This window comes from Stigmatopora nigra, chromosome 17 (assembly GCF_051989575.1).
Source record: "Stigmatopora nigra isolate UIUO_SnigA chromosome 17, RoL_Snig_1.1, whole genome shotgun sequence".
NCBI classification, from domain to species: domain Eukaryota; kingdom Metazoa; phylum Chordata; class Actinopteri; order Syngnathiformes; family Syngnathidae; genus Stigmatopora; species Stigmatopora nigra.
Window position 1 is genome coordinate 9,937,928 of NC_135524.1, and position 23,707 is coordinate 9,961,634.

The 23,707-nt window shown below is 39.5% G+C and overlaps 2 protein-coding genes across 6 annotated transcripts in view; one reads left to right on the plus strand and one right to left on the minus strand.

Annotated features, from left to right (window-relative positions):
- Window positions 1–19,372, plus strand: part of plppr1 (phospholipid phosphatase related 1) — a 30,028-nt gene extending 10,656 nt beyond the window's left edge. For 2 of the 3 annotated variants that reach the window (XM_077736730.1, XM_077736731.1), the window contains exons 3-8: window positions 2,598–2,786; window positions 8,964–9,096; window positions 11,914–12,164; window positions 14,759–14,935; window positions 17,104–17,235; window positions 19,140–19,372. In XM_077736730.1, coding sequence (XP_077592856.1) covers window positions 2,598–2,786; window positions 8,964–9,096; window positions 11,914–12,164; window positions 14,759–14,935; window positions 17,104–17,235; window positions 19,140–19,184 — 927 coding nt within the window. In that variant the 3' untranslated portion in view covers window positions 19,185–19,372. Of the gene's footprint in view, window positions 1–2,597; window positions 2,787–8,963; window positions 9,097–11,913; window positions 12,165–14,758; window positions 14,936–17,103; window positions 17,236–17,621 lie in introns of all 3 variants that reach the window. The other variant, XM_077736732.1, reaches the window with a different exon arrangement.
- The window catches only part of grin3a (glutamate receptor, ionotropic, N-methyl-D-aspartate 3A), a 42,280-nt gene continuing 27,546 nt past the window's right edge, over window positions 8,974–23,707 (minus strand). For 2 of the 3 annotated variants that reach the window (XM_077736728.1, XM_077736727.1), the window contains one exon: window positions 8,974–10,519. In XM_077736728.1, coding sequence (XP_077592854.1) covers window positions 10,206–10,519 — 314 coding nt within the window. In that variant the 3' untranslated portion in view covers window positions 8,974–10,205. Of the gene's footprint in view, window positions 10,520–14,229; window positions 15,184–23,707 lie in introns of those variants that run through there. The other variant, XM_077736729.1, reaches the window with a different exon arrangement.

The following is a 23,707-nucleotide window of genomic DNA, read 5'->3' on the forward strand; positions in this document are numbered from 1 at the left end:
TAGGCCTGTAACCGCGGTGCGATGGCGAGCACCTGGTGGCCAGGCCTACACCCATGGGTGTCTTTTGTGCATACGCAGTTCAGAGTACCCACCCTTTTTGGAGTCGTTGTTCTGCTGTTGAACTTCACTGCTCACGTGGGCAATGACAGTGAGACATGGAGGGGAGAGATTGGGATGAACGTCCCCCTTAATCAGAACCTGAGTGATGTTCTATTTTTTTATTTTTACGCTCATCTCGGATTGAAAATAATGATGTTCAAGCATAAGGCTTTCTATATGTGCACTTGGCACCAGGATATACTAGCCCGCAGTTTGATGATCAACTTTGTGGTCGTGTCTCGGCCTCGGAAGAGGTGGAGGATATTGAGTCAGAGTTGACCATGCTACATGTGCTTCTATTGCTGAGGCGGAAGACCGGATCTGCGGCCGCAAGGTGACTGTTGTGGCGGCAATCCCACAATGTCCTGGTTGTCACCGACGGTGAGGGATGCTGTCAGGCTGAAAAATTAGTCCTACTGGGCCCCTTTGGCCCATGGGACTCTGGAGGCAGCTGACAGGTACCGAGTTGCCAAGCGGCACGTGGCTCTGGTCGTCTACAAGGCAAAAACATGGCGTAGGAGGAGTTCGGCGGGACCATGGAGAATTGCTTCAAGGAAATTTTGATCCACCATCCGACTTCACAGAAGGGGGAAGCAGTGCACCATAAACATAATGAATAGAGGGGATGGGACGCAGCCGTCACCGGACACTTGGTCTTTTGGTCGCCGGTCTTTTGGTTGCCGGTCTTTTGGTCGCCGGTCAAATGGTGACAGAGAGTTTACTGCTGAAATCGGCTCTCAACATTATATTCATGAGAGAAAGTTTAATATCTAACAGAGAGAGTTTAATATCTAAGTACTTTTTTTTATATCTAAGCACTGTTGAAACCAGCTCTCAAAATTATATTCATGATAGAGAGTTTAATATCTAAATATCTACTGTTTTCAACAGTACTTAGATATTAAACAGTACTTAGTTATTAAACTGTACTTAGATATTAAACAGTACTTAGATATTAAACAATAATTAGATATTAAACAGTACTTAAATATTAAACAGTACTTAGATATTAAACAGTACCTAGATATTATACAGTACTTAGATATTAAACAGTACTTAGATATGAAACAGTACTTAGATATTAAACAGTACTTAGATATTAAACAGTACTTAGATATTAAACAGTATTTAGATATTAAACAGTACTTAGATATTAAACAGTACTTAGATATTAAACAGTACTTAGATATTAAACAGTACTTAGATATTAAACAGTACTTAGATATTAAACTCATGAATCAACAGTAGATATAATTTTGACAGCTGGTTTCAACAGTACTTAGATAATAAACTCTCTCTCTTAGATATTAAACTATCTCTCATGAATATAATTTTGAGAGCTGGTTTCAACAGTAAACTCTCTGTAACCATTTGACCAAAAGACCGGCGACCAAAAGACCAGCGACCAAAAGACAGCTACATATAACGAAATATGTCATTTCAAAAAGTCACGTCCGGGCAAGTTAATAGACAATGAAAACCTAGAATATTCTAAAATATCGCACAGAGAGGATTGTGTGTCGTGGGCTCTGGGAAAATAAAACTGTCCGAATTCTATTTATTCGTGTTTTGTAGCGCCTGCCAGAGCAGCTGGAACAGCTTGTAACCAAGGTGGTATGGGTCCCTAACAATGTGCCTGGCTCTACTGTGGTAGCAAGGGCTGGCATCGTCATACAGTGAGGGCAGATAGCAGCCTATCATCTTCTGGGCGGGTTAATGTCTCTCTGCATGGCTTTTCTGTCTGCTGCCGTGCTACAAGCGTACCACTCTGTAATGCAGTATGCCATGATGCTCTCCACAGTTGCTCTATAGAAGGTTACCAGAAGCTTAGTGTCCAAGTTGTTGTTCCTCCTGAGTACCCTCAGGAAATTGAGCAGTTTCTGGGCCTTCTTCACCAGTGCCGTGGTGTTGGTAGACCAGGATAGATTGTCCGTGACATGGACCCCCAGGAATTTGAAGGACTGGACCTTCTCTACGCATACTTCATTTATGTGGAGTGGAGCCAGATCTGTGCTGCGTTTGCGAAAGACCAGGATTATTTATCTAGTTTTTGTGATGTTTAGTTTGACTGAGGGAGGGATTCTGTTCCTGATGTGATTTTAGCCTATTAGTAAGTGAACATTATGAATGAGAAAAATGTCCACTTAAAAACGCTTCAATATGCCTTGCATTTTGCATTGTAGCTTTAGTTCGTCATCATATACTAAAAATACCAGACTTCATAAAAAGAAGCAAGAATGCCTGAAGCTGATTGTGACAAGAGTGGGGTAACAGAGAAGAGACAAAAGCGTCACATGGATAGATTAAAAACATGAAGGGGAGCTGTAGAGGAGAGATGATGGTGGTGAGGTAGCAACACAAAAAAGAGAGAGATGTGTTTATGTGTGTATTGTGGGTTAAGAGCTCTAAGACAAGCACAGTCGAGGCATTCTCCTTTTCATTGGGAATGTTGAAAGACTATTAAGTCTTCCTCATCTCACAACATGTTCTTCTTCCAGCTCGTCATCATGTCCGGCACGGTGCTTCTGGCCTACTACATGGAGTGCACCGACCTTTTCAGCGTTAATGTACAAGGATTCTTCTGCAACGATGCTGAGCTGATGAAGCCGTACCCCGGGACAGAGGAGGCCAGTTTCGTACCCCCTCTCATCTTGTATTGCATTGTGGCCACCGCTCCGATTGCTATTGTGAGTATATCAGCGTCATGATTGAAGACTTTTAGTCTATAGCTAGTATTGTTTGTTGTACCACATGCCTTTTACCTTTTTCACCTCGTTATGGTCAGGCCACATATAGACAAAGAAGCTTTCAGACAAACATTTCAATCTATTGAAGATTTTGTATTTTCTCATTCAGAATTTTGCATAGAACCCAAAACTAAATCCCCAAATTATGAGGCAGGTTAACTGTAATCTAGACCACTTAGCTGCCTGTTATTTCACTTTTATTATTAATATACCTACAGTAGTCATACCTCTACTTAGGAAATTAATTGGTTCCAGAACTTTTTTTGTAGCCTGAAAAATTTGTAAGTAGAGGTGTATTTTATGTAAATTCTCTAATTTGTTCCATGGTCCTCGCACATCTACCAACTAAACCCTTTAAAATTGGTCAACCTGTCCCAATTTTGTAAGAAAGATGTCAGAAACAAACACAAAAGAGAGAAAATGATCATGAAATTATTAATGTCACAAAATGAATAAAAAGAATAACAAGAATACAAACCAGTCTTAAAACTTATGGTAACAAGAGAACGCTTGGGCAAGAATGAGATGCAACATAGAGATTTCACACAAACATGAACACACATTTAATTTACACAGAATTAAGAATTCAAACAAAAACATGAATCAACAACAAGCATTAACGTTTTATGATTTCTTTGTAATGTAATTTTACAAATCGTCTTTGGATAGTATTTTTTGTTGAATTTGTCAACCAGCACTGCAGAAGCAGGTAAAACCAGTAATGAGTCACTACTGGCTCTTTACCTGCTTCTGCAGTGCTGATTGAGGAACATTTAAAAAAAAAAAAACTTTACAAAGAAGATTGCCTTTGATTACTTTTAAAAAGTTTTCTAAAATGCACAAGATAAACGACGTCAGAGTAGGCACAACTTGTGAACACTTTTTCAGGATGTTTTTTCCACAAAGTTGGAAAGTGCGTTTCTACCCCGTTTTTCTCCGATTTGTGCTGTTGCGATGGTGGCTGCGTCCTCCTCGGCTGTCTTCTCGTTGAATTCCTCGTATATTGCCGAGCATTGCATTTACTCATGCTCCGTTGAGAGTTCGACCAGGATGTTTTTCCACGAAGTTGGAAAGTTCCTTTCTCCTCTGTTTTTTCTGATTTGTGCGATTGCATTGATGGCTGCTTCCTCCTCTGCTGCCTTCTCGTTGGATTCCTCGTGCATTTCTGAGCGTTGCATTTACTCAAGATCCGTTTTGGTGCACATCAACCGACTAACTCATCAACGTCGGTATTACTGACCACATGGCCCATCGCCTGTCCCGAGACACAATTTCGCCCACCGAAGGCTGCGGTTCAGGTTGTGGCACTCAGCCACAGCTTCCCCAAGCATAAATAAGGTTAAGCAGACAATGGGTCAAAGAAAATGGAGGGTAGTTGTGAGACAGCCAATGAAAGCCCAGTATATGGTGAAGTGAGCTTCTAAAGCGCGAATAATTGCATCCGCAAAAATATTTTCAAGATAAAATAACTTATAAGGGATGCATGTACTTTTGGGGGGGTTCGTAACTTGGATACTTTTCTTATCTCGGGGCACTCATTTGCATATATAAAGCTTTCGTGACCTGGAAATTTCGCACCTGGGGGAATTTGCATGTAGAGGTATGACTGTACAGTGGTACCTTGAGATACGAGCTTAATTCGTTCCGGGACTGAGCTCGTATATAGATATTCTTGTAACTCGAACAAACGTTTCCCATTGAAATTAACTGGTCTACATTATCAGCAAAGAAACGATGGATTAATGTATTTCCACATACCATACTACATGTTTTCGCATCTATACAAAATACAAGTGCACAAGTAAAATTATCAAGGAAGTGTATTTATTAAATATTGCAGTTATAGGCATCTGAAAAGACTAATGGATTGGTATCTAAGTATAATCTATCAATAAAAAATGTAAATACTTTAAGTACTGAACTCATAATGCTGTTTTTTATTCCTCAGAGTTGGAGGCATGCCTCTTCAAAGGGGAAGTGCGTTCACTTCCTGGCGTAACCCATTCCCATCAACATGGTTCCTACAATGTGAATTATGTACAAAAACAACGCCACAGTGTTGATTAATCTAAACGAAAAGGCGTGCTACGCCTTTTGCATATTAAGGAACGTCAATATTTAAGTGGCATTTTCAACGGCGACTCAAAATCCAAATAAAACTGGAATAGGATCAGTGTAGTCTTTCACTACAGGTAATGTGCGCAATTCGAAATACAATACGAAGAAACCAGGAAATATCAAGGAATAGTTTTATCATCATTATGGTCGCGGGGGGTGCTGGAGCCTATCCCAGCTGACTCCGGGCCAGAGGCAGGGGGACATCCCGAAGCGATGGCCAGCCGATAGCAGGGTACGCAGAGACGGACAACCATTCACACTCTATTGAGATTGTCCAACCTACCTACCATGCTTGTTTTTGAAATGTGGGAGAAAACCAGAGTAGCTGGAGAAATGCAAAACATGCAAACTCCTCACAGTAGGACTGACCTGTATTCAAACTCAGGACCAGAGAACTGTCTAGCCTATATATACATTAGTTTTAACCTTACTGCAGTTAGTTACACTATACATATGTATGCTAGAAAAAGAATGATTTGTCGCTCTTTCTGTCTGTAGATGTAAAACAATGATAGTTGAGAAGAGTTATTTAGGTGTTCAATTTGATTTAAATGTTGAAAAGTCATTTTAACCTGGATTTGTAACTTTTAATTTAGAATCCGGCAGAAATCATACCTGTGGAAACCTCATTCAATTTGATAATGACGGCATACATGATAGGAAAGTGAGGCGATTAGGCCACTGGGTGCCAGTGTTGCTCCGTGCTGATTATCCTGCACTATGTGAACGTTGAATAATACAATTCATATGATATACAAATTTCTTCTTTAATATTGCCTGAAATTGGTCATTGATTGGTATTTGTTAGAAAACACATGAAAACCAAATTCTGCTGCTTATAGTTTGACAGAAATTAAAGGCCATGCGAGATCCGATCTAAGAGTCCAGATGAAAATCTAAAAGATCACTTAGTGAAATGAGAATAATGCTTCTTAATGTATAACTGGTTTATGTTTAGTTATGTATTTAACTCTCAAAGAGAAACATTTGTTTCTCAGTTTGGTCTTTATCTTGTGAGATGACAAGATTACACAAAATCGCTGCAGTGCAACAACACAAAATTAGGACGTAATTGATTGACTGCATCAGCACATACCAAAATGATGTTTAGCTTTATTATTTATGATATGCACTCCAATTTCACCCCACCTCCAGTTGTGCTTGCGGTAGCCCTGCTCAGGTTTTAGCAATAACATGAATAAATACATGATCGATGGCAGGTACTTTAATAAACTAAATCCCAATGATGATTGTGCTATGTAATAGTTTAGCTGATTTGTTGTGCACTCACAAAGGTTGTGCTTTGGCAACACTATGTAATGGAAGGGTTGGGCATCGTTCATCAGTTAGGGCATTCATCCGGGCACATCCGTGTGGCTTCCTTCACCGTGCTAATAAAGTGATCCGATAGCCGTCTATAGACATCAGGGCACAGGGCGGTTGATTTATCCGGTAAGATGTGACGATGAAAGGAACGACGTCCATTTGCGTCCATTCGGCCAAAAATTGCAATGAATTAATTTGTCCACCAGATGGAGGAGTTCTGCCGATTCAAAACTGTCGAGTGCGTAGACGAAGCAAATTCACAGATGGTGTTTTTATTCAAGCAGTAAAAAAACTTACAAATGATTTACAAAAATTACAAATACAATACAAACTATTTACAGAAATTACAAATGTAATACAAACTTAAAAAGTGTGTACAAAGGGAATTCACAGATGTCAGTTTTTATTAAAACAGTAAAACTTACAGCAGAACTCTTCTATCTGGTGGACAAATTAATTAATTGGAATTTTTGCATTATTACATTTTTTACACTTGTACAAAAAAACACAGGAAAAAAACATGTCGTCAATCTCTAATGTTTATGTCAAAATGTTTAACAGATTACCATTTACTGGTCAGACATCATCCATATGACAATGTCCTCTTTCTCCTGGTCGGAGCCCAGGCGGAGACAAAAACCTCCTCAAAGACAACATCTCCGAATGAACGTTTTTTTTTCTCCCAACTTTGTTCATAGGTTTCTAATGCGAGCGCAACATGATATACAGTGTTCCCTCGGTCATCGCGGTTAATGGGGACCGGGACCACCCGCGATAAGTGAATTTCCGCGAAGTAGGGATTCCCCTTCAAAAATGCTTAATTTGAATTTAATTCCAAAATATATATATATTATTATTTTTTTTTACCCCCTGTATACAGTACACCATATAGAATACGGGTAGAGAGTAAAATTCATGTTATAACAAAAAAAAACTAAAATATATTATCTCAATGTAAGATTTGTATTTTTTATTTTTTTTAATTTTCCCCAAAAATCTGCAAAGCTCTGAGTCCGCGGTGGCTGAACCGCGAAGTAGCGAGGGAACACTGTATTATAGTAACTAGTCCAGAGATTATGCTTCCACTTGTCCAAAATTAGATAGGATTGACTCGATCACACCAGAAACCCTCGTCAGGCATAAGCAGGTCAGACATTGGACAGATATATGTATGGGAACTAAAATTGCCAAATGTATCTTAGAGCATGTGTATTGATGGCTAACTAGGTGGCCCGGTGGAAGGATGGTTAACCAATTCAGGGTGTCCCCCGCCTGAGGCCCATAGTTGCCTGCAAAAGGCTCCAGCACCTCCTCGACCCTTTTGTTATAGGCGGTACAGAAAATGATTTAATGACTAACTGTATTACAAACTGAAGCGATACGTTTAAATCACCTTTTTAATTTGCGACATTAGTGATAATCTCAGCCTGAATGATTCCCTGCGTGAGAAAACAACGGAAAAGAATTGTTTTCATCTATTTTTTTAACTTCTGCTGGTGCCCCAGTGCTAATGCTGTAACGGGCAGCTGGCAATGTTGCCTTTATGTGTTTACCAGTTGATAAGGGATGAAGAATAATTTTTACCACGTCTCGTACATCTGAAGAATCGGTCATGATGGCTGAAGAAATTCACAAAATGGCTTGAGGATGAGTATTTTTCATGGCATTTGTTCAAATAAAATACATTTTCTTAAACACACTATTACCATATTTTCGGGACTATGTATCGCAGTTTTTTTAAATTGTTTGGCCAGGTGTGCGTCTTATTCTACAGTTCGATTGTGAAATTAATTCATTCATCATTTTCTGAACAGCACATCTTCACAAGCCTCCAGCTAACTACAGGCATGGGACACCCTGAATTACTATTTCTGAGAATGTGTGTGAGTTTGTGTGTGTTGGTCCGTTAACATCGGACAAAATGGAGACAACACCATACACCCGATTAGAATGTGGTTTTGAACAAACAATTGCAAATGTACAGCTCTAGGATTTTACCATGCTTAATTTTTTAATTTGGGCCCCAGAGAGCTGCTGTAAAATAGTCAATGGTCAGTAACTGAGTGCATAGAGGAACAAAGAGAGACACTTTAAAATATATCTTTAAAAAGGCCCCGTGATTGAGCGGAGGCCCAAGCCTGGGGCAAGTTTGTTTTATTCTTCCTACAATATGAACAATTTGAATGACGTCTGTTATTTGTTTTGGATCATATCAGATAAAATTCCACCCAAAATACGACGTAAACTCTAGTGCGACTTACTGTACATGTTTTCCGCTTTTCATTGTGATTTTTTTGGGCAAATGCAACTTATACATAGTCATGTGCGACTTATGGTCCCAAAATGTGCTACTACTACTGCAGTTAAGTTAAAACCCATTAAAACAAAAATGACATTTTTGGAGAGACGCTTCGTTTCAAGAAAAACATTACAAAGGTATCTGTGAAAGTTATAATGAAGTTTATTATGAGCAACACACACACTTTTGTGTTTCTCACCATAGAAATTTAATTCGATGTGTCCATGAAGTGTTTATTTTTTTCAGTGATAATGAAATGTCAGAAGGAGATGACTGAGAACTGCATTAAGAAACACTATTTGTGTACACCAGAGCCACACAATGTTATCTCTATTCCCCATTACAATGCCTTTATTTTCTTTTTGTCTTTCCAGATTTTCGTCGGGGAGGTGTCCATGTACGCCATGAAATCGACAAGGGAAACTCTCTTATCCCAGGAAAAGACGATTGTAACTGGCGACTGCTGTTACCTCAACCCTCTCATTCGCCGCGTTATACGCTTCATTGGTACGGGCATTATTTGTTTGTTGAGCTAAGTTATGAAGTCATCATATATTCAGGATGACTGATTGTGTTTAAGTTGCTAAAGGCCTTGTTCAGACTGATAGTTCAAATATGGTTTAAAGTGCATGGCTCTCTTGTATTATAAACACTTACAGAGCACTGAGTAAACTGCAATATAGTGGCTAATATTATGTTATGGTACCATTGGTTTCCTACCACGTCACACACTACACACATTAGAATGAAACCTTCATTGCTGCAGTAAACTGTTAGATGGATCAATGTGGCCCAGTTTTAAGAGGCATGATTCCGATTTGGACAGTGGCTAAAAAGAACATGTGAACAGCCAGCCCGAAAATCAGATATGAGGACGAAGCACATTTAAATCAGATATGCTTGTAGTCTGAAGGCAGCCAAAATCAGAAACTTGCATTCTATACTAAAATTGTTTGATTATGCATAGTAATATGCACAGTGATATTACAATTCATGTAATAGCTGGCAATAATACTTTTTGTAAAGCAAAATACGTTTTACGTTGATGAAAAAAACAGTTTTAAATGAACCCCATACCACATTTAAGAAATAGCAAACTTGCAAAAAAAATTACAATTGAAGAACTGTCATTAACAAACAAAAGAAAATTCTTTTTATTATTAAAGCGATATTCCAATAAATAATGTGAGCCCGGATGAGAAGCCTTTGTGAATTTGTTTGATGTGACAACCGTCTTTTCTCAAGACAAAACAAAAAAAAAACACAAATTAGAAAAAAAGTGATATTTTTGCCGTAGAGTTTGTATTAATAAATGCACAAAGTGCTTCTCAAAATTTTGTCCGTGACAGTCTTAAGAGTCATTACTCATCTACTACAGTAGGTGACACTGGCACACCTGTTGTTGCCTTGCCGTCAGTATTCTTTACACAAAACAAATAAAGAGTGAAAACTGACCCTCAAGAGAGAGCAATTTGCACAGGGATGAATAGAAAACCTGCTTAGAAAAGAGATCATGAGATCAAAGAAAGTTACAAAATGCTAAGAAGAGGAAGTATAAAGTCTATGTAGTGCTTGGCTTATAGTTTAAATAAGATTCTATGACAAATAGTACGACTCTAACCCTTAACAAAAGACAACATACACCCGGAATATAATTTGCTACGAAATGATGCATCTGGCGGTGGCCTAGTAGTTTGTATACTGTGTGGAGTTTGCATGTTCTCCCTGGGCTTCTGTGGGTTTTCGATGGGTAATCCAGTTTCCTTCAATATCCAGAACACATGCAGAGTAGGCACGTTGAAGACTCTAAATTTGTCCTTGGTATGGGTCTGAATGGTTGTCCGTCTCCTTGTGCCCTGCGATTGGCCGGCCATCGATTCAGGGTGCCCTACCCTTGGTGCCCGTAGTTGGCTGGGATAGGCTCCGGCAACTGTTGGGAGGATAAGCAGTTCAGAAAATGAGTGAATTTTAATTCATAGACACGTTGATGCTTTGGAAGACTTTGGTTCGTTGCAATCCTTCTGCATCACTACAACTGACCCAAAGCAGATGATAATACAAGACCAGGTTCATTTCTTGGCTAATCAAACCAGATGATCAAGTCATTGTTCATAGGGAAAGGCAGTGCAATACAGATACTGGTCAGATTCACTATGGTTGACAACAATTTGCATTTTAGGTACATATTTAACCATGCTGGATTTTTGTTGATGTAAACTGTCCTTCCTTATTTTTTCTAAACTGATGCTTTTGCCAGTTGACTTTTAACTCACCATATCCATTCTTTGCTCAAGATTATAAAATTGCCATTCATTTTGAATATCATCAATTCATTTAACGGTCCGGAGGATCGAGTAGTGGCGCGTCTGGCTCATAGCTGTGGGGTCCTGGATTCAAATCCAGGCTGGTCCACCTGTGTGGAGTTTGCATGTTCTTCCCAGGCTGACATGGATTTTCTCCGGATAATCCAGTTTCCTCCCACATTCCAAAAACATGCATGGTAGGTTGATTGGACACCTGGCTCCAGTTTTTTACCTAGGTCTACAATGCCTTCTGTGTCTGTCTTGTTGCTGCAAACAAGGAAATTTCCCGAATACGCAATGAAATAAAGTTCTAAACAAATCTAATCTAAATTGCCCCTAGGTTTGAGTGTGTGAATGGTTTTCTGTCTCATCTTGCCCTACGATCGGCTAGCCACCGGTCCCCTCCCTCTGGCCCGAAGTCAGCTGGGATAGGCTCCAGCACCCTCGCGACCCTAGTGAGGATAAAGCAGTTCAGAAAATGAATTAATCAATTCATATATTCCATTTAAAAAATGACAAGTCTCCAAATCACACATTTTTCATCAGAAAATGGACAAACCCCCGCCCACAGCTCTTTTGGTATAGTTTTAACTCACCATATCTATTCTTTGCTCAAGATTATGCAATTGGCATTCATTTTGAATATCATCAATTCATTTAACGGTCCGGAGGATCGAGTAGTGGCTCGTCTGGCTCATAGCTGATGTCTAGTGGTATGACATCAGAGTCACAGGAGAAAATTGCTACTCTGGAAAAAAACGGTCTTTTATAATGTCTGAAAAAGGAAGTGAAGTCTTGAAGTTCATTTTTTTTTGGAAGGCAACAACCACCAGATTATCCGATATATAATGAGAACATGCACTCTGCAGCAAAAATTATGATTTTGGCTAAGAAAAAGGAGAACACCGCCCACGTCTACACTAAATGTCAACATTCATCTTTTATATTCGCTGTATATAATTCCTACTGCTGCATTAATGCCACCTCAATACTTACATTGGTATTCATTGTGTGTCCGCAGGTGTGTTTGCATTTGGCCTATTTGTCACAGACATCTTCGTCAATGCGGGCCAGGTGGTCACGGGTGGTCTCTCGCCCTACTTTCTGTCAGTGTGCAAACCCAACTACACTGGCAGTGAGTGCCGCCTGACTCACCAGTTCATCACCAACGGCAACATCTGTACCGGAAACCCCATCATCGTTGTGAACGCCCGCCGCTCTTTTCCGTCCAAAGACGCCTCTCTCAGCGTTTACTCGGCTGTTTATCTGACAGTCAGACATTTCTTTTTATTATTAACTCCGTATTTATACAGTTGTGGTAAAAAGTTTACATAAACTTTTGAAGAACATAATGTCATGGCTCTCTTGAGTTTCCAGTTATTTCTACAAATCAGATTTTTCTCTGATAGTGATGGGAATAGATACTTCTTTGTCACAAAAAAACATTCATGAATTTTGGTTCTTTAATGACTTCATTATGGGTTAACAGAAAAACTGATCAATTCTGCTGGGTCAAAAATATACATACAGCAACATGAATTAGCAATGTTGGTGACTTAGAAAGTTGTGTCAGTAAAATGAGATTCATAGCATGGCCTCTTAACTTCTTGTGAGTGATTGAGTCACTACAGCTGGTGACTTCTCTGAGGCCATTTAAATAGGGCTTATTGGATGCAAATGCCCACAAACGCTACAATGGGAAAGTAAAAAAAACTCAGCATGGATCTGAATAAGCGAATCCTTGACTTGAACAAGTCAGTAAAGTCACTTGGAGCCATTTCAAAGCAGCTGCAGGTCCCAAGAGCAACAGTGCAAACAATTGTTTGTAAGTATAAAGTGCATGACACTGTTTTGTCACTGCCACGACCAGCAAGCTATCACCTGCTGCTGAGAAAAAATTAGTCAGGAGGGGAAAGATTTAACTGAGAATCACCAAAAAGCAGACCTGCCAAGAATTAGAAGCTGCTGGAACTCAGGTGTCAGTATCCACAGTCAAGCGTGTTTTGCATCTACATGAACCGAGAGGCTGCCATGCAAAAAGGAAGCCCTTGCTCCAAAAGCGGCACCTTAAGGCTCGACTGAAGTTTGCTGCTGATCACATGGACAAACATAAGACCCTCTGGAGGAAAGTTCTGTGGTCAGACGAAACAAAAATTGAGCTGTTTGGCCACAATGCCCTGCAATTTCTTAGTAGGAGAAAAGGTGAGGCCTTTAACAATACCTACCATTAAGCACGGTGGTGGTAGTGTTATGCTTTGGGGCTGTTTTGCTACCAACAAAATTGCCGCTTTACAGAGAGTAAATTGGATAATGAAAAAGGAGGATTACCTTCAAATTCTTCCAGATAACCTATAGTCATCAGCCCGAAGATTGGGTCGCAGTTGTGTGTTCCAACAGATCAATGACCCCAAACACACATCAAAAATGTTAATGGATTGGCTAAATCAGGCTAGAATTAAGGTTTTCTTCCTTAAGTCCTGATTTAAACCCCTTTGAGAACTTGTGGACAATGCTGAAGAAACAAGTCCATCTCAGAAAGCCATCAAATTTAACTGAACTGCACCAATTCTGTCAAGAGTGGTCAATGATTTAACCAGAAGCTTGGCAGAAGCTTGTGGATGGCTACCAAAACCTTATTGCCAAGAGACATGTTACCATATATTAGCGCTGCTGTATGTATATTTTTGACCAAGCAGATTTGATAACTTTTTCTATGTTCACCGAATGTTTATGTTCATGAAGTATCTGTTCCAATCACTCTATCAGAAAAAAACAGACTTGTAGAAATACCTGGAAACTCAAGAGAGCACGACATTATGTTCTTCACAAGTGTATGTGAACTTTTGACCACAACTGTAGATGTCATTGTGTACATTTTGGATAGTGACTCTTCATTGAGCGTTAAATATCATTATTTGACCAACAGCATCTTCAATCGATGATTTTGTGAGATACTCACAAACATTTCAGTCATTAGAAATTTAAGGATATAAAAAATATTTAAAAGTATACTATTTCCCCAGTAAATGTGTAAGGTTCATTTTTAGTTATCTTTAATATAATATAAAGCAATACAAGGGAGGCAACGGGCACATATTTGGCGTTACTTGCAAGGAGAATCCATCTTGATTTCCTCCCCGTCACAGATTATTCTAATAGACCGGATTCATCTACTGCCAATTTAAGACATTGAATCAAAACAATTACAAGGTTATCTATTCAATCCAAATGCATGAGCGTTAACCTTAAGGTAAAAAAACAACTGCAGCAACAATTGCATATCATGTCTTCAAAACAACAATTAAAGTCGGAAACCAAAAACAACTGCATAAGAATTTACAAAACAATTTCCATTTAAAACAATATGCGAGTATTTTCGGAAGTCAATTCCATTATCGCCATCTGCTAAGCAATTTAAGAGTACTTCACAGATCTTCATTGCGAACCCAGATCAACAGTCCTCGGAGCTCGGGACTGAGTGAGATGTCAGGTCAATAGGGCAAAACAATCAAACGTCCTCCGAGCCAGCTGCAGGGGAAAGTGTCCTTCGGTAACGGTTATACTGAACATTTTTCTGCTTATAAGATTAATATTTCACATATACATATAATGATTAATAATCCACACCGACATACAATGATTAATACGCACATGTATAATAGTATCCCGGAATAACCCCAACAATATGGGTGTTACAGAGTGGCTTGGAACACAACTTAATTCACAACAAGCTGAATAAAAATTTAAAAAAAGGGTTAACTGGCTGAGTATACAAACCCGTATCAAGATTGTCATGTATTCAACTAGAGATACATTGTTCTATGATGTACAACTGCAATCTAAACAACTGTATCCTATTTTCCCAGATGTACATCACCAGTACTATCAAGACCAAGTCCAGCCGCTTGGCCAAGCCAGTACTCTGTCTGGGCACGCTCTGTTCAGCCTTCCTCACCGGACTCAATCGGGTCTCAGAGTACCGAAATCACTGCTCAGATGTGGTTGCTGGATTCATACTAGGATCAGTGGTTGCACTTTTTCTGGTCAGTAGATTTGATCATGCCTGACTTATAATTTTTTTAATTTTTGTAGTCATCAGCACTTTTTTTAAGGCAAGCGCAAAAATGAAAAAATAAAAAGTCCAATCCAGGGTGAAAGTCTTAGATAGCCTCAGTTTTACTTACATTGCATTTTTGGAACACAAGGGATATCACACTTATTTTAGTCAGAGGGGGTGCACATGCTTACAGTAATTCATTTAGCCTGATTGCTGCTGGGTCCTCCAGTGTCACTGCAGAATAGAAAGAGGAAGGGACAGAGTGAGTGCTAAAGAGATGAGGAAGTAGACACAGGAATTCTATAGCGGAACAAGAGCCTTTCTGGCGCAGAATATCGTTTTAATCAAGGAATTGGATTGTTCCTTCTGCCAAGGTTTTAACCCGCATCTGTCTGTTTGCTAGGTGGTCTGTCAGCAAGTTTCTGCAAAAACTATCAGGCTAATTTGCCTCATGAGAAGCATTGCTGCTGTCAATAGAAGTCTGCACTTTAAGTTAATGACCTAGATTTTTTTTGCCATTGCTGTCCAATTTATTGCTTTAGCAGACAGAAAAGGGATGCCCCCAAATCTAATTTCCGGTTGGGGGAACATGTTCAGACCACTGAACTGGAATTACTTATACAATGATCTGTACGTCTTCATACTGTTGATTGGACAGACGGAGAGATAGGCAAGGCAAACAATATACTGCGATCCTTCTTCACTTCGCGGCTTCATTAAATCGCAGATTTTCTGAAGTATGAAAAAAAATCATAAAAATATCAAAATCCACTCTGAAACTCGCAAGCGGAACCCTCTTCTCTGGCTTCCGCTTGCCACTAAGAAAATGGCAGAAGACAGAGGACTGTTGCTCAACTCAGCACGCATAAAAAAAATGCTAGGCGTCATTTTAATCCAAAATTTGAGTTCTTTGAGCGGCCGGGAGACTTTTAAGGGTGGATTTTTATTAAAAATGTGAGCCCGGTGCAACATTACGCCGTGGTGCTTATTTGAAAATAGAACTTCTGAATTGAACGAGAGCAACGGTGAAGGAGGATTTTTTCAGAATTGCGAGCCTCAGGCGACGTCACGGTGGACGCCATGGTCCTAACCTGAAAATAGAGCTCGTTCAGCAGGCTTCAGGAGCTTTGTGGTCGCGGGGCTGAAGGTGGACATTCTCCACAAATGTTTCCAGTGATGTTGCGGCGGACGACATCGGCCTTGTTCAAAAATAGAGCCCATTGGGTGGCTGAGATGGCTGGACGTTGCGGTGGAGCTGACGGTGGAATTTCTCCAGAAATGTTAACAAGTGCAAGCTCCTGGCGACGTTACAGCGGACGCCATTGGCCTTGTCTTAAAATAGAGCACTTTGAGCAGCGAGGATAGCTGGACGACCTGAGGGGCAACGTGGAAGTTCAGATTCGATTAAAGTCCGGACAGCTGGCTAACGTTGTTGCACTTATCTGAAAATAGAGCTCTCTGGACGGCTAATTGACAGCTGTTCGACGCGGAGAAGCAAAGTGCAAGTTAAATTTCCCCCAAACGATGACGGCAATAATGATGAAGAACGTGGTCTTAGCACTTTAAAAAATTGGCTGGAAACTTTTAATATGGCTCACAGTTTGATGAGATTGATGACAACACGGTCATAGCCATGGAATATGGCAATCATCCTCACAGTTTCATGTCCTTGACAAAAGCATATTTGGACCAAAACAGAAACAGCGGACACAACTCCCCATCAACATCTTCCTTGTGGGCCAAAAACTTCTCCAGAAAAGCTCCCCTCAGACGCCTCCTGAAGATTCCATCGATGATACAATGCCTCTCATTAATACATTATTCTTTTCATGTTTATATTTGTAATATATTTGAATTTATAATAAAAACACTTCTCGATCATTGTACTTGAATTTCTGTATAGGTGAGAAAACATGGAAATATGCTAGATGCTACGTTGCGTTTTTCCAATTATGAATCAATGAATATATAATTAAATATGAAAAATTATATGTAGCACCTAACAACCACAAACATAGTATGTGTCAATTCTTAAAGAATGCCAGTTATGCCCCATGCACTGCATGTCTTATAGTACAGGTTTACTGTTGCCAGATTTTTTTTGTACCTACAACTTTTTTTGTTTGTTGACGTGTCTTTGTTCAAACACAACAGGGAGTGTGTGTGGTGAACAACTTCAAAGGTGTCCACGGTGCGACAACTAAAGAGAAGAGCGAGGAGTTTCGCGGCCTCCCCCTCATGACTTTCCCCCGCGTCGAGAGTCCTCTGGAGACCCTCAGTGCACAGGTACAACCTCGTATTGTTTTGGGGAATTGACAGAACACCTGATAGGCTTTCAGGCTCCTTCTGAATACAGATTCCAGCCAAACGCATTGCACTTTGTCAGCAATAAGTATCTTTCTCTTTTTTTTTCAAGGCAGAAAGTGCTTAACTTTCTTTACAAATGACTCATCAACAAAGCACAGGCATGAGTGCTTGCATGTACCTTGTACTTGTCTCCCTTATGAAACACTAACAGAAATTGTGTCGTATCACTTGCTTGACGATGTTTTCCTCTTTCCATTCACCACACGCCCGCCCTTCCCCCTTTTCCACACTACTCCCAATTCCTTATCTTGTTCCTATATCATTTTCATCTTTCTTGACCCTGTTCCTCCCGCATCCATTTTCAGAACCACTCTGCATCAATGACGGAGGTCACATGACTAAAGGGGCGGCACCGGGTCACGTTTGCGTCTCCGCAGCACTTCCAGACACAATGACGAGGACGCATGTCACGTGGCTTCGATTTCTTACCAAATCAAACACTGATATATCTCTGTAGTTCACCCCCAAGCAAACAAATCCAAAATGTTTGTAATGGGCATCCGTATTATGAACCAAACTTGAACACAGATACTTTTCTTTATTACAGTTCATTGGAGCAAGGGACATTTATGTTCCTCCAAGGTGTTCTCATTTTCGTTGGAGGATAGTTTTGCACTTTTTTGTATGAGTGATTGCTATTTGACCCACCCTGTTAGCGTTGCACCTGCGCGCTTCCCTGTTTCATCACATCCTGTCAGATTTCTTCCCTTTGCCACCTTCCGTCCCGTCAAGTCCCCACTCAGTTCGAAAATGTGCTATGAAAAATTAGCATTGTGGATGTTGTCACACTGTGATGTCGGTCATTTGTACAGAAAAAAAAGAGTTCTTTTTTTAACAGGTCAATAAATCAATTGACCACATCAGGTTGAATTTTGTAAAGATTTTTGTTAATCTATATTATGACCCTTTTGGACCTGTTTGCCTGATGTAAATGTCGATATGATTTTGTTGTCAATCAGATACACTCGAGCATTGCTGTATTATCAGCCATGCCTATGACTATGTATCTATCTACACACTGTGTCCCAACAATGTGACATACATTTTTATTCAAATCATTATGCACAAATCACCTAAACGATGTGTAAAAAAAAAAAAAAAATTAGCCTGAGATCACAAATTTCTTACCTTTTTTGAATTAACAATTTAAAATACATCCCAGGTTTCCAAATAATATTTTGCATAGAGATGGTTATATAATTCACATGTTTTTAAATGTATTGCTGGTTGGGATATAGTTCTTCAAGTACAGCAATATTTGCCAATATTTAAGTTCAGCTTTAACATAGAATTACCTGTCCAACAGTGCGTCTAAAATTTGTCCGAGGTTTTATTCCCAAAATGTTTTATTAAAAGCCATTTTAACATTATGCAGAATTTGACCATTTACAATTTTACACGGATCTTAATTATAGGAAAATTCATAAACTATTACCTAGTTAAATCTAATTTGTCCTTGTAGTGGACGTAATATAAAATATTGGATTAAAAATAAAAAAATTAACAAACTACGTTGAAATCTGTATTCTTATCTGCCTTACTGCTGTTATTGATTGGAGTTAATCACGTTCATGTTTCTTAAATCTTAATTTTTGTGGGAAGGCATCATGGTTGTCCAGTTTAGGGGAAATACTACTTACTCATTGTGTTTCTGGATTCATTGTTTTCTATGTTGGACTTTCTTTTAAGAAATGTTCTGTTAGCAGTCTGCACCAGACCTACTCGAAAATATAGAAAAAAATTGTCCGAAAAAGAAAGTTTTTCTATAATGTCTAGCTAATCTGTGAACACGGCTAATAACCACTTCACCTTTCCTCCTTGAGGTATCCCTCCCTCACCCACCAGTGGATTGTGATGCAATGTTGTGACTCCATGGCCCAGCATGAAGAGAGGTCAAGATGTTTTATAAATATTTATGATTTTAATTCTGCTCTTTAACATTGTGATTATAAATGTATTTTATGACATGTTTTAAAATACCCTTTTTAATTTAAAGAGCTGCATATATATTTTATTTTCATGGTTTGTTCTCAAATTAAATCGGCATAGCAACTTGTTTTTGTGTGTCATTTCTCATAATAACATTATTGCATATGAACTATTCCACATTACAATCAGATCTTAAAAAAACAATTGAAAAGTGCTATTTACTGCACATAATTATCTTACCTATGTCATTAAATAAATTAGGAATAAATATCAAAATTGTATGAAATGACAGTAGAATGCTATTAAAATTACTTGATGAAAAGGAAATCTTGTCCAGCTTCAGGTAAGTCTCTAATTTTCACGAACCACAATAGCAATTTCCTGTGAAGAGATTTGGAGGTTTTGTAGCTCCCAGCATCCAAAAGAAATTAATTCATTCTCCGAACTGCTTAAACTCAAAAGGACCTGAGGGGTACTGGAGCCTATCCCAACTACCTATAGGCACCATGCGGTAGACACCCTGAATCGGTGACCAGCCAATCACATTGGACAAGGAGATGTACAACCATTCACCCTCACGGTCATACATAGGCGCAATTTAGTGTTCAAACAACCTACCATAGGTATGAGGGTGAGCGCGAATGGTAATCTGTCTCCTTGTGCCCTGCATCTGGCTGGTCACCAATTCAGGTTGTCCCAAAGCTAGTATTGTAAAATGATCTTGGTCAATTGAACTATATTATAATGCGATTCAAGGCACATTGAGAGAGAAGCCTATTTATGCCATGTTGTGGCACACGGTCCCTGATCATAGCCATCTGAATTTCAGCTTCTACTGCACGGGCTCCAGATGCTCATGCCAGAGATGTCAATTTGCGTCATATGATATCGCTGAACACTATTTAAATCCCGTGACAAGCAAAGTTTGGAAATCCAAACTAAATCTGCAAGTGTGCTATGATGTATTTTTTCAACATTTGACATCACAGACAGGAAAAGACTACTACGCTGTGGTTCCTGCCGTGCATCATATCGCGAATCGATGGCCATAAGAATTAAGGTAAGATTTCTTACCACTTAAGATTGGTCTAGTGTATGTGGGTTGGGGGTGGGGTTGGGCGGTGAGTGGAATGCTTTTAAAAAAACAACATTTTTTTAGCATTGAAAGGGCATGGCATTTAAAGGGCACAACTGCAGATTGATTATCAGCTCACTCACTCAGGTTAGTGTTTTGAGTGGGACGCTTTCTTGAGTATTTCATTAAAATGACCCAGGTCCAGAGATTTAACTTCAGCCTAATTGATAGTAATTGAAGTTAGGAGTCATTATTCAAGACAAGGACTGATGGTCTGCTTTGTTGTAGAGGTTAACATAATGGTTAGTCAGGCGGCCACACCTTCGCTCCGGAGGCCAATGTTTTTTTTTTTTTTTTTTTTTAAAGACTGCAGAGGACAGGAACAATTGTATCAAACAGTGTTTTGTAAATTTTCAAGTTGATTGAGGACGGGGTCCTGTGCCAGTTTCATGGGAAATTGACCCAATAAGGGTAAGATAAGCTTTCTGACTTAATAAAATGCGGGAACCACTCCAAAATTGATTGGAACGATTATTGCTCAGCGAGCAATACCATAAACTATTGGTTTTGACGTCTCCATATGCGAAAGGTCAAAGCGTTTCAATTGAGACTAAACCATCTTACAAAGGGTTAGAACAAAATACCAGACAAGGGAAAATACGATCGGATATAACAACTCCCTTGATCACCATTTTGTTGGGAAAGTGTTTTTACAAAAGAAAAGGTGTCCTGTTAGTAAAGAAAAGCTAAAAAATATTAGAATAATGTCTATCCTGTTACGAAAGCAGTAAAAGGCAAGTCAATTTTTCCGCTGTTTAACTTTACCTGTTTGAACCTTACAGGGCATGGTCTGAATCTTGGTCCGGTAAAGGTGACATGGTGTGCCCATTGTCCCAGACAACGGCCTCACTGATTCCACGTTTTGGCTTATGGTGGTGAAGTGGGGCAAATAAATCACATAACTCCAGTCAAAAGAAACAGGACTATGTGCTTTGGTTTCACTGTTTTCACCAGTATCTGTTTTAGTGTGGAGATTCAATTGGCGGCTCGGAATTTGGGTGCGGCAGCTGGCCTTTCTCGAAGACGTTGAGCCTCATCGAGGAATGGCAATCCGACTTATGGGTTGGTTTTCCAAATTGTAGCAGGAGTGTATTTTTCTTTGGGTTACGTCAAATAAAAATATGAATAGGGTGAATACCATCCATTACAATGTCCAAGAAAAGAAATTGGATTCGCAATAAAGGAAAAGCTGGCAGCCACCAGTCTCATGACTTCCCAGGGCCGCAAAGCGGCTGGTATGCTTCTGACGGTTGATGTGCTCTTGATGGAGCAGGGGGCTTATGCAATGTTTGTAAATGTCGCTTAAATGCGACCGTTGACAATCGACATGGAACATGAAATAATTAAAAAATATGAGTGGGATACGTGGTATCGAGCTTGCTACAAGAGGAAATTCGTCAACCATATCCACCATCCTGAAGCAGAAGGACGCAATTAAGGAGAAGAGCTTTCCAAAGGACTAACTATAATTACCCACTGGCGCAGTGACATTCACGATGAGATGGAGTCTTCTTTTATTTTGGATAAAATGAAAACAGTTAGCAGGAGATAGCGTGACGGAGTCAACCATATGTGAAAAAGCCAGCGGAATTTACACGGATTTGATAACAACGGAAGGAGAGCCATCAACACCTTCAGAACCCTTTAATGCGAGTCATGGCTGGTTTAAATTTTTTAAAAAAAGATCTGGAATACGCTCGATAATCCGACATGGAGAAGCGGGAAGTTCCAATTCGAAAGCTGCGGTGGAATTTATCAAGACATTTGCCTCGATTATCACCCTTGAAAGTTACATCCCCCAGCATGTGTTCAACTGCGACGAAACTGGTCTTTTTGGAAAAAGATGCCCAGGCGGACATTTATCGTGGCAGAAGAAAAGCATTAAAGGGGCATAAACCTACGACATTTGTGTGTGTCATTATCAAAATATTTTGAAGGTCAGGCAAAAACAAACAACTCTTGATGCGTTCGTATTGAAGACTCCGGTAAAACGTCTGGGTGGGGTCAACCCGTAGAACTAAGGTAAAACAAACAACTCTTGATGCGTTCGTTTGGAAGATTCTGGCAAATCGTTTGGGTGGGGTCAACCCATAGAACTAAGGTAAAAAATATTAAAACAAAATTAGAATTCAGTTTTGTGTGCAGTTATATAAAACGTTGAGTGTCTGTATATATGTATCCAAGTTAGTTTTTATTTTTTGTTCGTTTCCAACTGCCGTGGATAAAGCCACCCCGAACGCATTGCATAACGTTATTCATCCCGTATTCGGGAAATGTTATTATGTTATGTTACAAGCACGTTGCCGTGCAAAAAGTCTCTCCCTCTCTCTCCCCTCCGAGAAATCCGTCTAACTTTAGTACTATTAAACATCATCACCACTAGTTATTTGTTACTTTGTTAATAGATGGCAAATTAGAACAAATAAAAATGTTTTTCCATTCCAATATCCTTTTATGATTGTTTTTCAGAGGGTTAGACAAATTAATTTGTTTTTAGTTCATTTCTATGGGAAACATTGATTTGAGATACGAGTAAATCGTCATACGACGTCAGTCCCGGAACACATTAAGCTTGTATCTCAAGGAACCACAGTAGCTGTATTTGATTAATATTCAGCTTGATGATGGGCCATTTATAAGGCCTTCAATAATCAGATTGTAGCCAGCCTCCCAATCATTGGACATTTATCATCGTCAATGGAAGTGAGAACCCTGTTCACTTATTTGCAGCCTTGCTAGTTGAAATTGTATTTATGTGTAGAACTGTCCAGCTTGGATACCAACATGTCAGGGGTTTACTGGTCCTCAAGAGGCAATGCTTAAGCTCAATTTAGGTTTCTAAGAGTGCAACAGAATATTAGGCGAAACTTGTGCAGGCTATATTCAATTATATTTCCTACATTTGCTGATTGACAGTAAGAACTTGGGAGGGCAGTTGAAAAATGAGCCATTGTTTGGACACCACTGTGCATGACTCATGAATTGTACTTAGTTGACACAAAATCTAAAGTTTTTCATTTTTTGTTTTATTCATAATTAGTCTATAAAAAGGCTCATTCATATTCTCAGAAAATAAAAAATCTAATCTTTGCAGACCGGTGACCGAGTGGTTGGCGTGTTGGCCTCACAGTTCTGGGTTCAATCCCAGGTCAGTCCTTCTGGGTGGAGTTTCCATGTTTGCCCTGGACTTGTGTGGGTTTTCTCCGGCTTCTTCCAACGTTCCAAAAGCATGCATGGTAGTCTTTCCAAATGTCATTTATGTTAACAGACAAACTGACAATAAGATGAGCAGAAAATGAAAAGCCATACATTGATTATCCTCACATG